Source organism: Rhinolophus hipposideros (assembly GCF_964194185.1).
Source record: "Rhinolophus hipposideros genome assembly, chromosome: 18".
Lineage (NCBI taxonomy): Eukaryota > Metazoa > Chordata > Mammalia > Chiroptera > Rhinolophidae > Rhinolophus > Rhinolophus hipposideros.
The window spans coordinates 37,460,455-37,480,097 of NC_138064.1; the positions used below are offsets into that span (position 1 = coordinate 37,460,455).

The 19,643-nt window shown below is 36.9% G+C and overlaps 1 protein-coding gene across 6 annotated transcripts in view; it reads right to left on the reverse strand.

Moving 5' to 3' along the window:
- RUNDC3B (RUN domain containing 3B) overlaps window positions 1-19,094 on the reverse strand; it is a 132,405-nt gene extending 113,311 nt beyond the window's left edge. For 2 of the 6 annotated variants that reach the window (XM_081079454.1, XM_081079458.1), the window contains exon 1: window positions 18,510-19,024. In XM_081079454.1, coding sequence (XP_080935580.1) covers window positions 18,510-18,628 — 119 coding nt within the window. In that variant the 5' untranslated portion in view covers window positions 18,629-19,024. Of the gene's footprint in view, window positions 1-18,509 lie in introns of all 6 variants that reach the window. The other 4 variants (XM_081079455.1, XM_081079453.1, XM_081079456.1 and 1 more) reach the window with 4 other exon arrangements.
- Between the last annotated feature and the right edge of the window lie 549 nt (window positions 19,095-19,643).

Sequence of the window (19,643 nt, forward strand, 5' to 3'; positions counted from 1 at the left end):
AAATTTACATAAAAGGGTCTTATAATTAAGTACAATTTTTTAAATGTCTCTGTCTTGAAAGATTCTCTTCCCCACCTTCAATGTCCAAACAATTTTTTAGCTTAGGAATAAGCTTAGAAATAAGAATGATTGTGACTAAAACCTTTAACCTAAGAAAGCATGAACTACCTTTTCCCTTTTGCCAATATACCAAGAAAATGAGATGGTTACCAAAACTATGTTAAAAAATTCTTCTTTATACTTTATACTATAATGTATATATATTAAACCAATATATAACATATATTAAATGAATTAAATCAATATATATATATATATAAAATCAATTCCCTCCACAGTTCATAGATTTACAACTTAATTGTAACTACAAATTAAAAAGCAAAAAGTAACAAAGTCAAAAATAAAATTATTACTTTGTTAAATTTCTATACTCTTCATTGGAAAGAAACTAAAAAGTGGAAATTCACCTTTAATATTTAATAATATGTATTAGTAATATACACACATATGTTCACATATATACAGAGCAATCAAGTAGAAAAGAAATTGTATTCCCATCTCTTTTCAACAACCTTATACAATCTTAACCATTTATCAAATATACTTCAGAAAAAATAAATTTCATACAAAACAGATTTTCTTATCTATACTGTTATATCCCATTACATGGAATTATATCTGAAGACAACTAAAGTACATAATTTATCTAGAATCATCACATTTCAAACCTAAAAGGGGTTCAGAAAAGTTACACTCATTCCTAAGAAGAGTGATATTTTTAAATAAAACATAAGTATCCAAATTCTGAGATAGAATTATTTCCAATATTTCACACCAAATTTAAAGGATTTTTTAATATCATTATTACTAGTAGTCTTTAGCAAAGATATGGGGTAAGTATCCCACGTTAATATAATATCCATCATCAATAATCAACAAGGTGATGGCTGCCAAGAGTTAAGATACAATCCACCCCAAATATAAGGTAAAACAGTTACTATCGATGATAATGAACACAGTATGCAGATATCTGTTCATTGGAAAACTTACATCTTTTCTCATATCTTATACTGGAAACCCAAAAAAAATCTTTTAAAATCAGCAACTTGCTTTCTTTCAGCAAGTTTTATGCAAGTTAAGAATTCCTAATCATCATGTATATTTTCCCCTGTATTTTTAAAAATAATTCTAATCTATTTTATGAGAAAAAATACTTTCCATATATCTTTTTAGCAGCATTCTACACACTATTGTCCACAGGCCAAATTCAACCAGATGCCTGTTTCTGTAAATAATTAATGGAGCGTCTAAGTATTACCTTGTCTTGTGCACCTGAAACTAAAAAAAAAACAAGAAAGAAAGAAAGAAAGAAAAAATAAAAGCAAATCTGAAAATAAACAAATAAATAAATAAATAAATAAATAAATAAATAAAGGAACATAGTAAAAAAAGTCCCAAGCATCTTCTCTGGAATTTGCACCCTGAAACTCTAAAAGTCTCTCTCATTATAGTGATTACCATTTTTAAAAATTTTACTCAATGTAAAAATTAAAAGCAGAAAGAAATATATCTTAAAATATTTTCCTCACCTGTTTTCTCAAAATTTCTTTTAAAAGAGAATTCTTTTAAAAGAGAATTGTTAATCTGGGTATCTTAAGGATGAGATACTGTATTAACATCTTGTTCTGCTATGTTAGCAGATTGATGACAGCAGCTTGCCCAAACCGTGAAAAATAACATTGGAAGTACTATCTTATAAAAGAAAAAAGAAAAAATTAAATTAAATAAAAAAACAATGTATCTAAATATAGAAAGCTATCAAACCAAGAAAACTTCCCATTTTAAAATAGATTAACTCGACTGATCTCATATGAAAGCACTCTCAATTAAAATTATTTTAATAAAGAATACTTGAACAATACACTTGGATCACACATCCCTTTGGAATCTAACTGTTCTTCATCCAACGACATATGAAAATATTCAAGCAACATATTTTAACATAGGTAAACTATCCAGTAAACTAGATATTCAATGCAGCAGTATACAGCAATAGGAAGAACTGTGGTTTTGATATCAGAAGGCCCTGAATTCACACCTGGTTCCGTTATTATCCATTCCTTCTCAAGACACAACCTCTCTGAAACACAGTTTACTCAACAATCAATTACCTAGTTATTGTGACGATTAAAGTATTTAACATAGTGTTAGCTTATACAAAAATTACGTTTGCACATATTCCCTTTCTTTTCACAGCATCATCATTACACTTAACATCTAAGCACAGAAAAACAGAGGCAGGAATTTGGAGTGCCTGCAGGTCAATTGATTTTTTTAAGTAGCATAATGTACAGTGATCATGGTTTATCAACACCAGAAATGCGAAGAAAACGAAGGTTCTCTGTTTCTGGTTCTGTGGCTCAAATACATACACACACACACACACACACACACACACACACACACACTTTTGCATGCACACAAACACAAACTAGATCCAGTTGACCTGTCATAGACACTCAAGGCGTCATAGTGTAAGAGGAAAAGCACAGGTTTTGAAACCAGATATATTTGGGTTTGAATTCTGGCAATGTTAGCCTTAACTATAAAATAAATCTGATTTAAGTAAGAATTGCTCAAATTAGAATTTTCATTATGAGTCATAAACACTCCATTTGATATTTTTCCTCTAAAACACATATTCTCTATGCATTATACACGTTAAATAAATGTGTTTTTGTCAGATGTTGGACACAGATGTTTTGCAGGGTTTTTTAATTAAAATTTTTAAATTATATTTTTAATATTAATTTTGAGGCTACATCTGGAATATAACACAAGATTTGGTTTTATAATTGCAAATACTAAGAGAAATGTTAAAATTTCAAAAGCAAATGTTAAATTTGAATATTTGGGGGATATCTGTTATCCTATCCTCTTCTAAAGGCAATCACCATACTGAAGAAAATGGATAATGTCATTACATTTAGCGCAAACTACAAAAAGTGTGCAGTCCCTATATTTTAAAAATATTTTCAAAACTATGCATTTTAGATATTTCACCTATTTTGTGAAGCATTAGGTCTATAAAATGAAAAATTAAAATAGATTGCTTTGGGAAGGTAAATATAAAAAATATGTTTATTAATTGTTTTGCCTTCACCCTTCTTTTTTTAAACTCAAACAATGGAATAGATGAATTTTTATTTTTATATTTCCACATTAATTTCAATAGAATAACTCCATCCAAAAAAAAAGCAAATTTTACTGCTGAAGCTATTAGATGTTTAAAACTCGATCATTAGAGGTTAGTTATTTAGGATGACTTTTTAAAAATAAGTGAGGATGGTTCTTTAATTCAACCTTCAACTTTATTTTGGAAATGTCCACTGCTATTATTCTTCACTAGTTGTAGAGAATTACCACATTTATTAAACATGCCTACTACATACTAGATTATTGGAATAAACTAGATATTGAATAAACTATGATTCCTGTACTTGAGAAATTCACATTTTACTACTAGAAGACAAAAAAAGATAGATTCCAGCATAGTGAGTGCTATATTTATTTGCATAACCTATTCCAGAAAAGACATGAGATTACTTATGGGGCATATAAAAAACAATCATAAATTAAAACTGAGATGGAAGATGAAAAATGTGGGAAGAGACTTGCACTTCCAAGTAGGATGGACTACTGGTAGACCAATGTTCTCAGAGTGCAATTACAAAACTTGGGGTGGCAAGGGGAAATACAGAAATCATATGTTTGAAGGCTGAAGAAAGTTGCAGAAACACTAAGGATTAGGGAGGCTGAGACTCCAGAGAAAGAGGAAGCTCAAAAAAATGAGTTGTCTGCTACAGCTGCTTTTATTCAGGAGTGTCTGCCAATTTTGAATGCTGGCAGGATCTGGTTCCCTCGGTAAGCTGCTAGTGGGGGACAGAAAAACCAAGAAAGCTTTTGAAGAAGATCTGGGAAGGCCTCAAATACAGAATGACTTCCTCTTCGCCAGAAGAATAAAATCCTAATCAGAATAAAGCATTTGGTAGTTTCTGAAGACAAAATAATAATTCAGGACTACCAAAGAAAGGGTGCTGGAAAAGATGACAAACCTAGGCTGAAAATTCTGGAATGCCAGGGGCAACCTAAAAACTGACCAAGACTTACGAGGGTTGAGATTCAGCCTAGATTCAGCATAATTCCTGACTGTAATCAGTCACCATTGTGTATCTTAGAAGAAGATTAACATTAGTAAAGGAAAACAAGCACTGCCCTATACCATAGGCCATGGGCACTAGTGCTCTTGGGCATCTTTTTCTCAAATCAGGGGGTACATTGCACTCATTTCCTCCACACTGTGGTCTCTTTCTGCTGTGTGTTATATTCTGATGGACACTTTTGACACGCACTGGTCAACAAAAGGGTGAGTATAATAGTACTGAAAGAACAACAGAAGTGCTAAAGAAAAGTTTAATACATATTATCTGGCATTCAATAAAAAATAATCTAGACGTGCCAAAAGATAAGACCACATGACGAGAGAGAGAGGGAGAAGGGAAACAGACAATACAAACAGGTATAAAGGTGACCCAAATAGTCTAAATAAATGATGAGAACTTTAAAAGTAACTGATTATGTTCAAGAGAATAGAGAGAAAGATGGATGTAGATTAAAAAATAGGTGTTTTAATCAGAGGATTAGAGTCTATTAAAAAAAGAATCAAATAGACATCTTAGAAATATCTGAAATTAAAAACTCAGTTGATGGTTAAACAGTAGATGAGAAACAGCAAAAGACATGATTAATGAGCAGGAAGAGAAGTCAACAGAAAATATACAAAATGAAGCATAAAGAGAAAAAAAGAATGAAAATACAGAAAAGAATACAAGTCACATAGAGTCTGATAAAGCTCAACATACATGGAGTTGGTCTGTAAAAATGTAGTAGATAAAATTTTTCCAAAACTGACGGAAGAGCAATGGAAAAGGTAAATATATGGGTAAATACAAATGCGTATTGCCTGAATATCAAGTACAAAATACAGTAATAAAATAATCTCACGGAATTTAAAATACATGTAGATTTTAAAAGCATGTTTTAGAATGAGGGGGAATAAATGGTTCTAGCATTTATTCTGGCAAAGCAGTAAAAGCTAATTTGCATTAAACTGTAATAAATCAAGGATAACTACCAAAAGGATAGAAATTATATATATATATATGTGTGTGTGTGTGTGTGTGTATACGTGTGTGTGTATATACATATGTGTGTGTATGTATACACACACACATATACACAAAAGAATATATGACTACTAACAAATTCATAGAGAGAAAAACTGGAATAGTGGAATAAATGGAATAAAAAACACTTTACTGATATGTATAAGAAAGCAAAATAAGAGAAAAAAGTAAACACAAAATAAATAGTAAAATAGTAGCTATAGACACAAATATAATGACATTAAATACAAATTGGCTAAATACATAAAAACTAGATGAAATGCAAAATTCAACTGTATTCTGCCTATAAGAGACACTTTAAATTTAAGCACCTAGAAAGACTGAAAGTTAAAAATGGAAAAAAACATATCATTCAAATACTAACTAAAAGAAAGCAGTTTTAACTACTACTGTGTTTCTCCGAAAATAAGCACCCGTTAAGATCCTCAGACAGACGGACGCATTTAGTACGTCACGACAATGTTCCAGAAGATGACATGACTGTATTTGAGTAAGTGTAGATTGTTGTACATGAAAAAAATAAGACATCCCCTGAAAATTAGCCCTAATACAACTTTTGGAGCAAAAATTAATATAAGACCCGGTCTTATTTTCGGGAAAACACAGTATATTAATAGCAAACAAAAATAGACTTAAATCTTCTAACCTGGTCAGATACCTTATCTGTACATATATACAATGGAATATCACTTGGCCATAAGAACAGATGAAATACTGTGATTTGCAACAACATGGAACTTCAGATTATCATGCTAAGCGAAATAAATCAGACAGAAAAAGTGGAGAACCATATGACTTCACTCCAATGTAGGATATAAAACTGAAAGCAACAAACAAACAAGACAAAGAACAAAAACTCATAGACACAGACAAGTTTAGTGGCTATCAGAGGGAAAGGGGGAGAGGGAGTGGTAGAAGAGAGAAAAGGGGGACAAATATATTTGGTGACGGGAAAAGAACTGACTCTGGGTGGTGAACACACAGTGCAACATATACATGATGCATTATAGAATTGTACACTTGAAACCATACTTTTACTAATCAATGTCACCCCAATATTTTTAATAAATTTTTTTTAATCTAACAGGAAAAAAAACAACATACTTTAAAGCAGTAACAGTATTAAAGGACATTTTATGACAACGGAATCAAGCCACCAAGAAGAAATCACAATTCTAAATCTCCACACACCTAGTAATAAAGCAATAAAATATTTACAGAAAAAAAAATAGAACTAAAAGGAGAAATAGACAAATCTACAATCACAGACTTTAACACATCTCTCTCAATTCCAGATGGACTAGGCATTCAAAACACTAATAAAGGATCCCTCGTGCACTGCTGGTGGGATTGCAGACTGGTGCAGCCACTATGGAAATCAACACAGAGGTATCTCAAAAAACTGGAAATGGAACTACCTTCTGACCCAGCAATTCCACTCTTAGGAGTCTATCCAGAGAAATCCAAAACACTAATTCGAAAATATTTATGCACCCCTATGTTTACTGCAGCTATTCACAATAGCCCCGACATGGAAACAACCGAAATGTCCACCAGATAACTGGATTAAGAAACTGTGATACATTTATACAATGGAGTATTACTCAGCCAAAAAGAAGAATGATTACCATATGGATGGACCTAGAGAACATTACGCTAAGTGAAACAAGTCAGATGGAGAAAGACAAATACCATTATGATCTCACTTATATGTGGAATCTAAAGAATAGAATAAATGAACAATCAGAAACAGTCTGAGAGATATGGAGAAATAACTGAGCATTGCTAGAGGGAAAGTGGTGGTGATGAGGGAGAAGGTGAGGGGATTAGAAAGTAAGATTGGTAACCACAAGATTGCCACAGGGATAGGAAAGGCAGTTTGGGGAATATAATCAATAATGTTGTAAAGATTTTGTAGGGTATTTGATGGACACTTGTCTTACTAGGGAGACCACTTCATGGACGGTGTAGATGCCTGACCACTGCGCTGTACACCTGAAGCTGAAGCTGAATAACAATGAATGTCAACTATAATTTAATACATATATACATTATGTATATAAATATATATATATATATTTACAGGATGTGGAGTACAGCATAAGAAATAGTCAGTGGAACTATAACAGCCATATACGATGTCAGAGGGGTAGTAAATTGGGGCAGGGGGGTTATCACATTGTGAGGAGTATAAATGTCTAACTATTACATTGTTTTGTACACCTGAAACTAATAAAACAACTTCCAAAAAAAAACTAGTAAGGATACGTATAGAAGATATGAACAGCACAATTAACATACTAGATCTAATTGGCATATGGAGAACATGCAATCAATAGTGACAGAATATTCTTTTCAAATGCACATGAAATATTTATCAAAATTAACCATATGCTACATCACAAACCAAACAAAATTTCAAATGTTTAAAATCTTTCAGAATATGTCCTCTGCACAGTGGAATTAAGTTAGAAATCAATAACTACAAACAGAAAATCCTCAACTGTTTGAAAGTTAAACAATGCCTTTTGAAATAACCCATGAGGAGTTAAAGAAGAAATCCTAACAGAAATTAGAAAACATTTAAAACTAATAATGAAGGCACAACATTTAAAATCTGTTTGCTATCCCAAAGCGGTATCAAACGAGGAAACCTGTAACCTTAAAATGCATACTCATATATTAGAAGAAAGGCTGGAAAACAACGATCTAAATTTCCATCTCAAGAAATTAGAAACAGAACAGGAACTTAAAACTGAAGGAAAGTGGCAGGAAGGAAATGACAAAGAAGAGAAATCAATGAATTAAGAAACAAATGTACAACAGAGAAAATTAACAAAGCCAAAGATTGTTTCTTTGAAAACATTAATAAAATTCATAAACTCTGAGCAAGGAAAAAAAGTGGAAAAAACAGATAACCAATATCAGGAGAGAAAAATGGACAATGATTACTGATTTTTTAAATGACAAAAAAATTAATACTAAGTAAAGCCTTTATCCAATCATCTATTGAAGGACACTTTGGTTGTTTCCATGTTTTGGCCACCGTAAATAAAGATGCAATGAACATCGGAACACATATGTCTTTACGGATAAATTTTTTCAGATTATTTGGGTAGATACCCAGGAAAGGCATTGCTGGGTCATATGGTAATTCTGTTTTTAATTTTTTGAGGAATCTCCACACTGCCCTCCATAGTGGCTGCACCAATCTGCATTCCCACCAACAGTGTATGAGGGTTCCTTTTTCTCCACAGCCACTCCAACACTTGTTATTATTTGTTTTGTTGATGACAATTGTCACAATAAACTTTAATTTAAAAACAGTGAATAAAAAAGGGAAAAAGAAAAGCCTTAAGTTTAATGTCTTATTAAAGTATAGTTTAACATACATTAGTTTCTGGTGTATAACCCAGTAATTTGATGTGACCACTAATTCTAGTAGCCAACTGTCACCATACAAAGTTATTATGATATTATTGACTATATTCCCTGTGCTGTACATCACATCTCTGTGATTTATTTCATAGCTGAAAATCTGTATCTCTTATTCCGCTTCACTTTTTTTCACCCATATAAATGAAATGGGTGCATTCCTTGAAGAACTTGCTGAAATCTATACAAGAAACAGGAAGTCTGAATTGTTCAGTATCCATTAAATAAATTAAATACTTTACTAAAAACTTTTCACAAAGACAATTTGCAGTTTAGATTTCTTCTCTGGTGAATTCTTGTAAAGGTTTAAGAAAGAAATAATATTAATCTTACACAAACTATTCTACAGAACAGAATAAAAGAACATTTCCCAACTTGCTTTATAAAGTCAATAATCTTAATGACAAAACTAGACAAGGACACTGTAAGAAAGAACAATTACAGATCAATCTCTTCCATGAACAAATAGGCAAAAATCCCAAGTTGAATATTTACATAAAGATATGTAAAAAAGATGGTAATAGAGCGCAACCGAGTGTTTTTTTATTCCATAGTTTAGGACTCAAAACTCAATATAATTCACTACATAAACAGAAAAAAAAGGGAGAGAAATCATATGTTCATCTTGATAGACAGAAAAAGTATTTGCTAATACAGTAGTCACAGGATGTAGAGCAACTTGAACTCTTATTTATTGCTTACTAGTATGCAAATCGGACAACTTGTTCGGAAAACTGTTGTGTCTACAGAAGCTGAACATATGCATGCCATATGATCCAGCAAGTCCACTCCTACTTATATACTTTACAGAAATATGTACATATAGTCACCAAAACACAGTCATGAACATTCAATTAACAACAGTCAAAAAGTGAAAACGACTCAAATGTCCATCAGGTAGAACAGATAAAGTGTGTATATTCATACAATGGAATAATACACAGCAGTGAAAGTCAACTACAGCTACGTGCAACAAAAAGGATGGATCTTACAATGTTGAGCAAAATAAACTCAACAGAAAAAGGTACATACTATATTATTCCGTAAAATTCAGGAAGAAGCAAAACTAAACCATGGTGTTCAAAGCCAGGATAGTAGTTACCCTCAATAGGAGTAGTAACTAGAAGAAAGCAAGGAAGATAATTCTGGGAATTTGGATAATGTTCTTTTATTATTATTATTATTATTATTATTATTATTATTATTATTATTATTATTACAGCCTAAGGACTTAGCTTAAAACTGGAATTTTGTACCTGTTAACCACCTTCACCCTTTCACCCATTCCACACCTCCCACCTCCTCCACTGGCAACTACCAATCTGCTCCGTTTCTATGAGTCCATCTTTTTGTTTGTTTGTTTTTTTAGATTCCATATATAAGTGAGACCATACAGCATTTGTTTTTCTCTGACTTATTTCATTTAGCATGTCTTCAAGGTCCATACATGTTGTGGTAAATGGCAATATTTCCTTCATTTTATGGCTGAATAATATTTCTTTGTGCATATATACTACACAAAGAAAACTTTATCTAGTCATCCACCAATGGACACTTAGGTTGTTTGTATGTTTTGGCTATTGCAAATAATGCTGCAATGAAAGTGGAGGTGCAGATTATCTTTTTCAGATAATGATTTCCTTTCTTTGGGATAATGAAATTCCTTTCTTTTCTTTCCTTTCTTTCTTTTTTTTTTTAAGGAATAGCTCACAGTGGCCCATGTGGGGATCGAACCAACAACTTTGGTGTTATTAGCATCACGTTCGTTCTAACCAACTGAGCTAACCGGCCATCCCTAATGTTCTTTTTCTTGACTTGGTGCAAGTTACAATGTTGTGTCCTCTTTGCAAAAAAACTCACTAAGCTGTACACTTACACTATGTGCACTTTTCTATATGTATAAGTCAATAAAAATCTGTATGAAAAATAAAAGCAAAGTGTAGCTAGAAATAAGGCTAAATACATTACTATGATTATCTACAGGTGTTTTAGATGTTGGCCACAGGTTTAACACTAAGATTTCTAACAGCTGTCTGAGAAAAAGAACTTGTCAGTTACACACTCACTTGGGTCCAGGAGCTATAAATTAATCAATTGCCTAGAGATAAAATTCTTGGCAGTAAGACAGATATTTCTCATAGAAATCTTCACAAAAAAAAGGTACTTTTTCACATAATAAACAGTGTTCTTAACAGCAACTTCCAGAAGACCCTCTGTGATGGCTTCTTCTAATGACCCTCAATGTAGGCTAACGGAATCTTACCAATGCACAACTGGGCAAAAGCAACTGGGAACAGGAGAGTGTAAGCAAAGCAGTCTATATATCCAGCTACTCTCTCGTAACTTGGACTGACCCAGACACATATTTTGTAAGCCTGTAAGACTGATGCAAGAGTGGGCAAGCTTCACATATTCCTCCTTGAATATCTTATCTCTCTCTTTTTTTTTTATTAGTTTCAGGTGTACAAGACAAGGTAATACTTAGACGTTCATCATTTATATCCCTCACACTGTGAACCCCCCTGCCCCTATCCACTATCCCTCCGACCTCACACACCCAGACATCACATTATATATATAAAATTATAGTTGGCATTCATTAATGTTTAGCTTCTGGTGTACAATGCCATGATCAGGTATCCACAGTATCCCTGAGGTGGTCTCCCAAATAGGACGCATGTCCATCGGATACCCAACAAAATCTTTACAACATTATTGAATACCTTCCCCAAATTAATTTTCAAAAAAACCCTGAGGCCATCTTGTGGTTACCAGCTGCTTCCAAATCCCTTCACCTTTCCCCTTATCCCCAACCCCCCCCCCCACACACCCATCTAACAACTCTCGGTTTTTTCTTTGTGTCCCCAAAACTGTTTCTGATTAGTTCATTCACATAGTCTTTTCTTTAGATTCCATATATAAGTGAGATCATATGGTACTTGTCTTTCTCTTTCTGACTTATTTCACTTAACATAATGTTCTCTAGATCCATCCATGTTGCTGCAAATGATAAGATTTCTTTCTTCTTTATGGCTGCATAATACTCCATTGTATAAATGTACCACAGCTTCTTAATCCAGTCATCTACCGATGGGCATTTCGGTTGTTTCCATATCTTGGCTATTGTGTAAAGTGCTGCAATAAACATAGGAGTGCATACAGATTTTTGAATTGGAGTTTTGGATTTCTCCGGGTAGATGCCTAGGAGTGGAATTACTGGATCATAGGGTAGTTCCATTTTCAGATTCCTGAGATACCTCCATACTGTTTTCCATAGTGGCTGCACTAATCTGCAATCCCACCAACAGTGCACCAGCGTTCCCTTTTCTCCACATCCACGCCAGCATTTGTTGTTTGTTGATTTATTGATGATAGCCATTTTGACTGGAGTGAGGTGGTATCTCATTGTGGTTTTTATTTGCATTTCTCTGATGGTTAGTGAGGTTGAGCATTTCTTCATATGTCTTCTTGCCTTCTGTATGTCCTTTTTAGAAAAATGTCTCCTCAAGTCCTCTGCCCATTTTTTAATTGGGTTGTTTGTTTTAATATCTTATCTCTTAACTGAGCTCCTAATATTTATCCATTATCAGTAAAGATAATACCTCTAGTAAATGTGTGGGGGACAGCTATTCTCTGTTGTCAGTTGAATATGAACCCAGTTTAGCTAGGGGAAGAGACAATGACCTTCTGTGCATGCTGAGAACCCTACCTAGAACCAGTAGCCAAAAAGATGATCATCCTAACTCCATTGTGAACGCCTACTATTAGAACTCTAAGAAGCCTTAGAAAACTGAACCTGTTCCAAAGCAACATAACTAATGTTGATCAAAGTCCCAACTCAAAGTTCTACTACATAGAGCATGACTAAAAGAGCTTTAGTCAAAAATAGAATTCAATGTAGCCAAGGTATGAACAGTCTTATGAGACTGTTAAGTATTTTAAGACGTTCAGAGTGCTAAAGCTCACACACTTAGCTCAGGCCTCCGGGTACCTTTTATTTTTTTAACACATGATAGATTTAGCTATCTGCTTTCCTAGTTCACAACCAATTATAATAGCAAGCGAGGGTGGGAAGCACAAAGCAAAAAGCTGCTAGAAACAGTCCAAGTTGTAAGAAATAACAGCTAACTTGGTAGGAAGAGACAGCAAATGCAAAAGCAGACTAAGAACTCCAAACACAATCTTTTGTGGCCACGCAGCAAAAAGCTGTATCTACCTCAAGAGTTTCCAAGGGCAGCCACTGCACAGAGCGTATACATAGAAACAGATCCAGACTAAAGTCAGCAACAAAGACTACATTATGCTATGCAGTCTTTTTATAGAAGGTAGGGAAATGTGTAATCCTTTTTTTAAAAGCAATTCATCCAAAATGTTTAAAATATTATTGTTTATTGTGGTTTAAATATGAACATTTAAATTATAAGCTTCCATTATACAGAAATCTACAATCCACAATACATGCTGAGTAAAGCACTGTAGTTGATTGGGAAAATTTTAAGCTTCACTCAAATACTAGTTATATGGAAAATATGAACACCTCATTCCCTGACTACACTGGAAAAATGAGGTGTTACTGTTATTTGAAATAACATTCAAGTTAGTAAATAATATCTTGATCTATAGAAAACTAAGAACTGTGCACATATTATTAAAAGTACTTTTTTTTTTTAAGATTTTATTGGGAAAGGGGAACAGGACTTTATTGTGGAACAGTGTATACTTTCAGGACTTTTTTCCAAGTCAAGCTGTTATCCTTTTAGTTTTAGTTGTGGAGGGCGCAGCTCAGCTCCAGGTCCAGTTGCCATTGCTAGTTTCAGGGACTCGAGGAGTCGAACCAGCAACTTTGTGCTTAAGAGGATTCGCTCCAACCAACTGAGCCATCCAGGAGCTCAGCGGCAGCTCAGCTCAAGGTGCCGTGTTCAATCTTAGTTGCAGGGGGCACTGCCCACCATCCCTTGCGGGACTCGAGGAGTTGAACTGGCAACCTTGTGGTTGAGAGCCTACTGGCCCATGTGGGAATCGAACTGGCAGCCTTCGGAGTTAGGAGCACGGAGCTCTAACCACCTGAGCCACCGGGCCGGCCCTAAAAGTACTTATTTTTGAAAATCATCACTCTACTTAGCTCATCACATTATCCTCTTAAATCACTCATTAGTCTTCTAGCCCCAAGACAGGAAAAATAATTATGACTTTGTGTGGGGAGTTTCTCAAAGTATTGATTTAAGAGTATCAAATACTATTTTAAAATTTGTTTATGCATATATTCTTAAACATGTATATTTTAATACTTTTCTCATAAAACAATGTTAAGCCATAAAGAGAATTTAGATTTTAATTCTTTGTCAACAGAACTAAAATCAAAGGAATATGTAAGTTTTTCAATAACCTATGAAGCTTAAAAATGACTAATACCTGATCTTCTATGGATAAAAAAAATGTAGGTTTAAAAAAAGCCTGAAGGACTTTAACAATTTAATTTTTCAAAGTTCTAAATGGCAGAGAATATTCAGGGAAAACACTAGTTGGTGCACAGAACTACAGTCAGTCTATGAATATTTTGGAGTTGAGTGTGTAATATTTAGAGGCCTCAAATGACCTACTTTCTCTCCATCACAATCTGTGAAAAATAAGACAAAATGGTACTTAGTTGCTGAGCTAAGTATCATCCAAGTGTTTTTTTGTCTACAATATATATTAACTGAAAAAAGATGAAACAATTACATGCACAATCACAATGAACCTAAATTCAACTCAATGCAATCCAATCCAATCCAATTCCAGACTGTTATCTAACCAAACAGCCCACTTCCAAAGTTCAAACTATATCATTATTGTTCTTGTATATGTTTTTAAACCTTAAAAAATGTGTAGTTATATAATAAGGTTTTATACCTAAACTGAGATTATGCCTAAGTTGTTTAAGGGATAAAGAAAAGCATTGCTGTATAATATACACTAGAATGCTAGTTGGGGCGGGGTGGGGGGAGGAGTTTGGTTTGGTTTGTTTTTGTAATTCTGTTCAATTTTTCCAGAACATCAATAGAGAATCACAAAATGGAAGGCACAGTTCAAAATGTTTTTTACAGAGAAAAATGCACATGCTTCATCTAGATACCATAAACATGTCTACTGTTACCCTGTTCATATTTAGAAAAATTAAAAATCAAATATGAACACATTTTGCCTCAAGACTATTATCAGTTTTAGGGCTGTTGTTGATCTAGTCCAAGGTTATTTTACAGGTGAGAAAACTGGAAAATAGGAGGGTTGCATGGCTTGTTAAAGGACACACAACTATTTAATGAATGACAAAGTAAACTTAGAACTCAATTATATTTCTACTAAAACAACTTCTTCTCAATATAAATATCAAACTACTTCTGATTTGATATGTAAAAATTAAAAAATAAATTCATTAAGAGACACAGGTGAGATACCCAGGGTTTTCTCTGCCTTTGAGAGGCAGAGAAAAGCGACAGAAATGCATAAATATTGATTTGTTCATTTTGCTGAATTTGAGGTGGGACTACTTAAAACAGCCAAATGGCTTACAATGACTTTTTTCCTAAAAGTCTTTTAGACAAAGCCTATCAAATAGATCCGATTACTGGACACGTTTGATAATTTATAAGCACCATCAACTATTTGAACATAAAAAACAGCCTTAGTAATATTATCCACATAAATAAATGCACACGTTGAAATTTAAGCCAGCAATTGAAATTTATTTTAGCTACTATACTAAATTTATGTTTAAACTGTAACTAAAGTCAGCACTTATATTCATTTCACAGTAGAAAAGAATAATTATGCAAATAAAAATACAGCTAACCCCGACAGCTGTCCACACAAATCACTATGATGTGACTAAATTTCTTAGACATACGAGGTGGGATCAAAAGATACGGTGAATGTTCAAATAAAAAAAAAATTATTACAGTAAAAGACACATTGCCATTAATCCCCCTCAAAATACTCCTCCTCACTCCAAACACAATTATCCCAGCGTTCTTGCCACTTTATCAAATAGTTCTGGAAGTCCTCTTTCATGAGTGTCTTTACTTCATCCTCCATCATGACGCTGCTCCGTGTCACACATTGCTTCTAGTATGGCAATTTCTGTCAAATAAAAACATTACAATGTCCCAATCCACCTTATTCACCAGATCTGGCATTGTGAGACTTCTGGCTCTTCCCCAAAGTCACAATGACCACGAAAGGTAAACATTTTGAATGGATCCAGGACATTGAGGCAGCCACGACAGCGCAACTAAAGACACTCAGGAAAGAGGACTTCCAGAACTGCTTCAGGAAGTGGCAAGAATGATGGGATAAGTGTGTTCGAAGCGAGGAGGACTATTTTGAGGGAGATTGATGGCAATGTGTCTTTTACTGTAATATTTTTTTTAATTTAAACATTTACCATAGTTTTTGATCACAGCTCATAGCTTAAAGTGTAATTTAAATAAGATTGAGATACAAGTACCTTTCTTCTGAACTGCCTCTGAAGAAGGAGCAAATGAACATTAAATGACCTAAAACCAATCATGACAAAAATGGAGAAGCAAAATTAACAATACTGACCACTGAATTTATTCTTTCAATAAATATTTACTGAATGTCAAAAAAACCGACCAGCCATTGGCTCAGGTGGTTGGAGCGCCATGTTCCTAAGCCAAGGTCGCTAGTTTGATTCCCACATGGGTCAGTCAGCTGAGCTCTCTACAGCCTAGATTGTGAACAACAGCTCTCCCTGGAGCTGGGCTGCTGTGAGCAGCCGCAAGTTGGCGTGGGCTGCCGTGGGCTGCTGTGTGCTGCCACGGGAGCGCCGGTGGCCGGCAGCCATAGTGAGTGGCCAGCAGCCGGTGAGAGCTGCCGTGAGCTGCTGTAAGCAGCCGACCAGCGACCAACTGCCTCAGCAGGGGGGAGTGCAAAGCTCATAATACCAGCATGGGCCAGGGAGCTGTGTCCTACACAACTAGACTGAGAAATAACGGCTTGAACCGGAGTGGGGAGAGGGAGGCGGAAGAAAGGAGAAAAAAAAGACTGAACAAAAAAAAAGCAGACAAAGTTGCTGCCCTGTCATTTTTAACTCCGATGAAGCTTTTATGAAATACATTACCCCAAGAAAGTACTGTATATGTTGCAGCCTGCTTAAGACCATCCTCTTTTTAAAAACATATGTTTTTTAATTACATTTCTTGGGGTGATTAGTAAAATCACACAGGTTTCAAGTGTACATTCCTATAGTACATCATATATATATATATCACATTGTATGCTCACCACCCAGAGTCAGTTCTTCTTCCATCACCATATATTTGATCCCCTTTACCCTCATCTACCACCCCTCTCGCCCCCTTGCCCTCTGGTAACCACTAAACTATTGTCTGTGTCTACAAAACAATACAAAACAAAACAAAATTTAATGTCTGTAAAATAAAGAAAATCAAACTGGCTCATTGTTCTATTTATCTAACTTAAAAAAAGATATGCTTAGATTAAAAAATTTTACCAGTCTATCTTCCTCAAAAGACTGTGTCCTAGACAACACTAATTGTAAATTAAACAGATTTCATATAATTTTACTGTTTATAACTCCAAGTGACATTAAAGTGAGCCAGGTCTTCCTGCTACAGTGTTTCCCCAAAAATAAGATCTAACCAGTCCATCAGCTCTAATGCGTTTTTTTGGAGCAAAAATTAATATAAGACTGGGTCTTAAATTAATTTTTGCTCCAAAAGACACATTAGAACTGATGGTCCGGCTAGGTCTTATTTTCGGGGAAACACGGTAGATAGGTGAACATTCGTAATAGTCCAAGCTACAAACCACAAAAATTCCAAGTTATTGAATATATAAATACTTGTATTCTGCTACAGATGCTAAACGCATTTTACACAAGGAAAAAGAAAAAATACAGACATATACTGCAAAGGAGGAAAAGGTTTTATCATTCTGTGATTTGATGGCTGATGATGAGGGATTTGACTGAACAAAGTACAGTAATTTTAAAACAAAGAAGTTCCTAAGAAATGGATGTCTAGGACTTCAATTTTTTTAATACACATAAATAAGACAAAGAAAATATATCAGTATGTTAAAAATAACTTATTTCTGAACACTAAGCTTAGAGATAGTAACTATTCCATTTAGGTTTCCATATTTTCCAGAGTAAAGGAAATACTACATTGATCATTAGTAAACGTTTAAGGAAAAGCAGACTTTGGAATAAAATCACTGGAAAGAAGACCAGGTATCCTCCACAGTTCCACTCTTGATAACAACTGCAGAAACAGCACTCGCACTGCAATTTAAAGTGGAAAGAACACACACACACACGGCTAGCATGTAGTAGGCACGCAATAGTTGTGATATGAAAGGACTGGAATATGTGTGTCAACAAGGCAAAACAAAAACAGAACGCAGTCTGATTTTGAAGCGACACAGTCAACGAGCACAGTAATGACCACTTTCCCCAAAGGTGGCTGACAGCTAAACGTGCACTAAATGGAAGAGCTCTTCCTCCCCGTCCTCTTCTTTTACTCGGACACCGGACTGCACATTCAAAACAAACCCTCCCCCAGCCCCGCCCCAAGCCCTACGCTCCGCAGCTTCCAGCACCGACCGCGCGGGGCCTAAGCAGCGCCCAGACCCCAGCCCCGCTCCGGCCGCTCGCGCCCGCGGACACGCCCGGCGCGGCAGAGGCGGCGGCGCAGGACCACAGCGGCGCATCTCCCGCACCGCAGGGGCCGGAGCGCTCGCCCACAGCCTCCGCCCGCGCCGCCGGCACCCCCGTCTTCGCCTCGAGCGGCGGGCCCGCCGTACCTGCACACGGTGATCAGGTTCCTCCTCTCCACCGCAGCGTTGCGGGCGCTGAGGCTCTTCTTGCCGCCGCCGCCGCCGCCACGGCTCCCGCTCAGGCCCCCCAGGCTCCGGGAGGCCATGGCGGGCTGACCCCCGCGCCCCTTTTGTCTCGCGCGACTCCGCTCACCCCACACACCTGCTTCCTGGGCTCTCGCTCGGTTGGCGACCGTAGGGGCGTGGGAGGGTCGTAGGGAAGGTGCGGGGACTGAGGAAGGGTTGTGGAAGACGGCGGGGGACTCACACCGGGGACTGACGGCTTCCGCTCCGCACCCGAGCCACACACACGTACACACAACTCACGCGCACACACCACCCCCTCGCCGTCGCGCGCGCCGCCCACCGCCGGGCGGCGCGTGCGGGTCGGCGTCCTGCGTTCCGATATTTCCCGCGGGACCTTGGCCACCCGCGCGCGCGCGCGCGCGCGTGCTCGCCTACCCCGCACGCCCAACCACCCCGCACTCCGCAGCCATTCGCCCAGCCATTCGCCGGCTCCCCGCCGCGGTGAGGCCACAGGACTCGCGTGCGCGGCCCCGCCCTCCCTGTGTCTATCAGGCCAAAGCCGCCCCCCCTGCAGCCAATCGTGTGGCGCAGGGGGCGAGGCCGGCGGCGCGAACCTTTAAAGCGACGTTTCCGAGCACCGCCCCGGCGCGTGGGCAGCTGTCAAGACGAGGGCCTCCGGCTCGCCGCCAGCTTGCGGCTGACCGTGGGCTTGCAGGAGAGCCGCGCAGCTGTTTGCGCGGGGATCGTGGGATGCAGGGTCCTGGAGCGCTCCAAGAGGATGGGTGACCCTTGCTTGGAGCCAGCTTTCATGGCTGGGATGTCTCGCTTTAACGGCAGATCACTGCCCCGGAATCCGACTCCCATATTCTGTGGCTTGGGTAGCGACAGCGCCAGGAATGCAGCCGCGCGGGCTCCCGCACCCGACTCAGGGCCTGCCACCCAGGAAGGGAGGAGGGTTCCTTTTGTCCTAACGCCCTCCCCTGGCCGGATAAATAGCGACAAATAGCCCAAGGAGGTAAATTGCCCGTAGATTATCCCTCTTGGGCCATCTGGGGGTGGGATTTTTTGATCCTCTAGGGCAAGTAGCTCGTACCC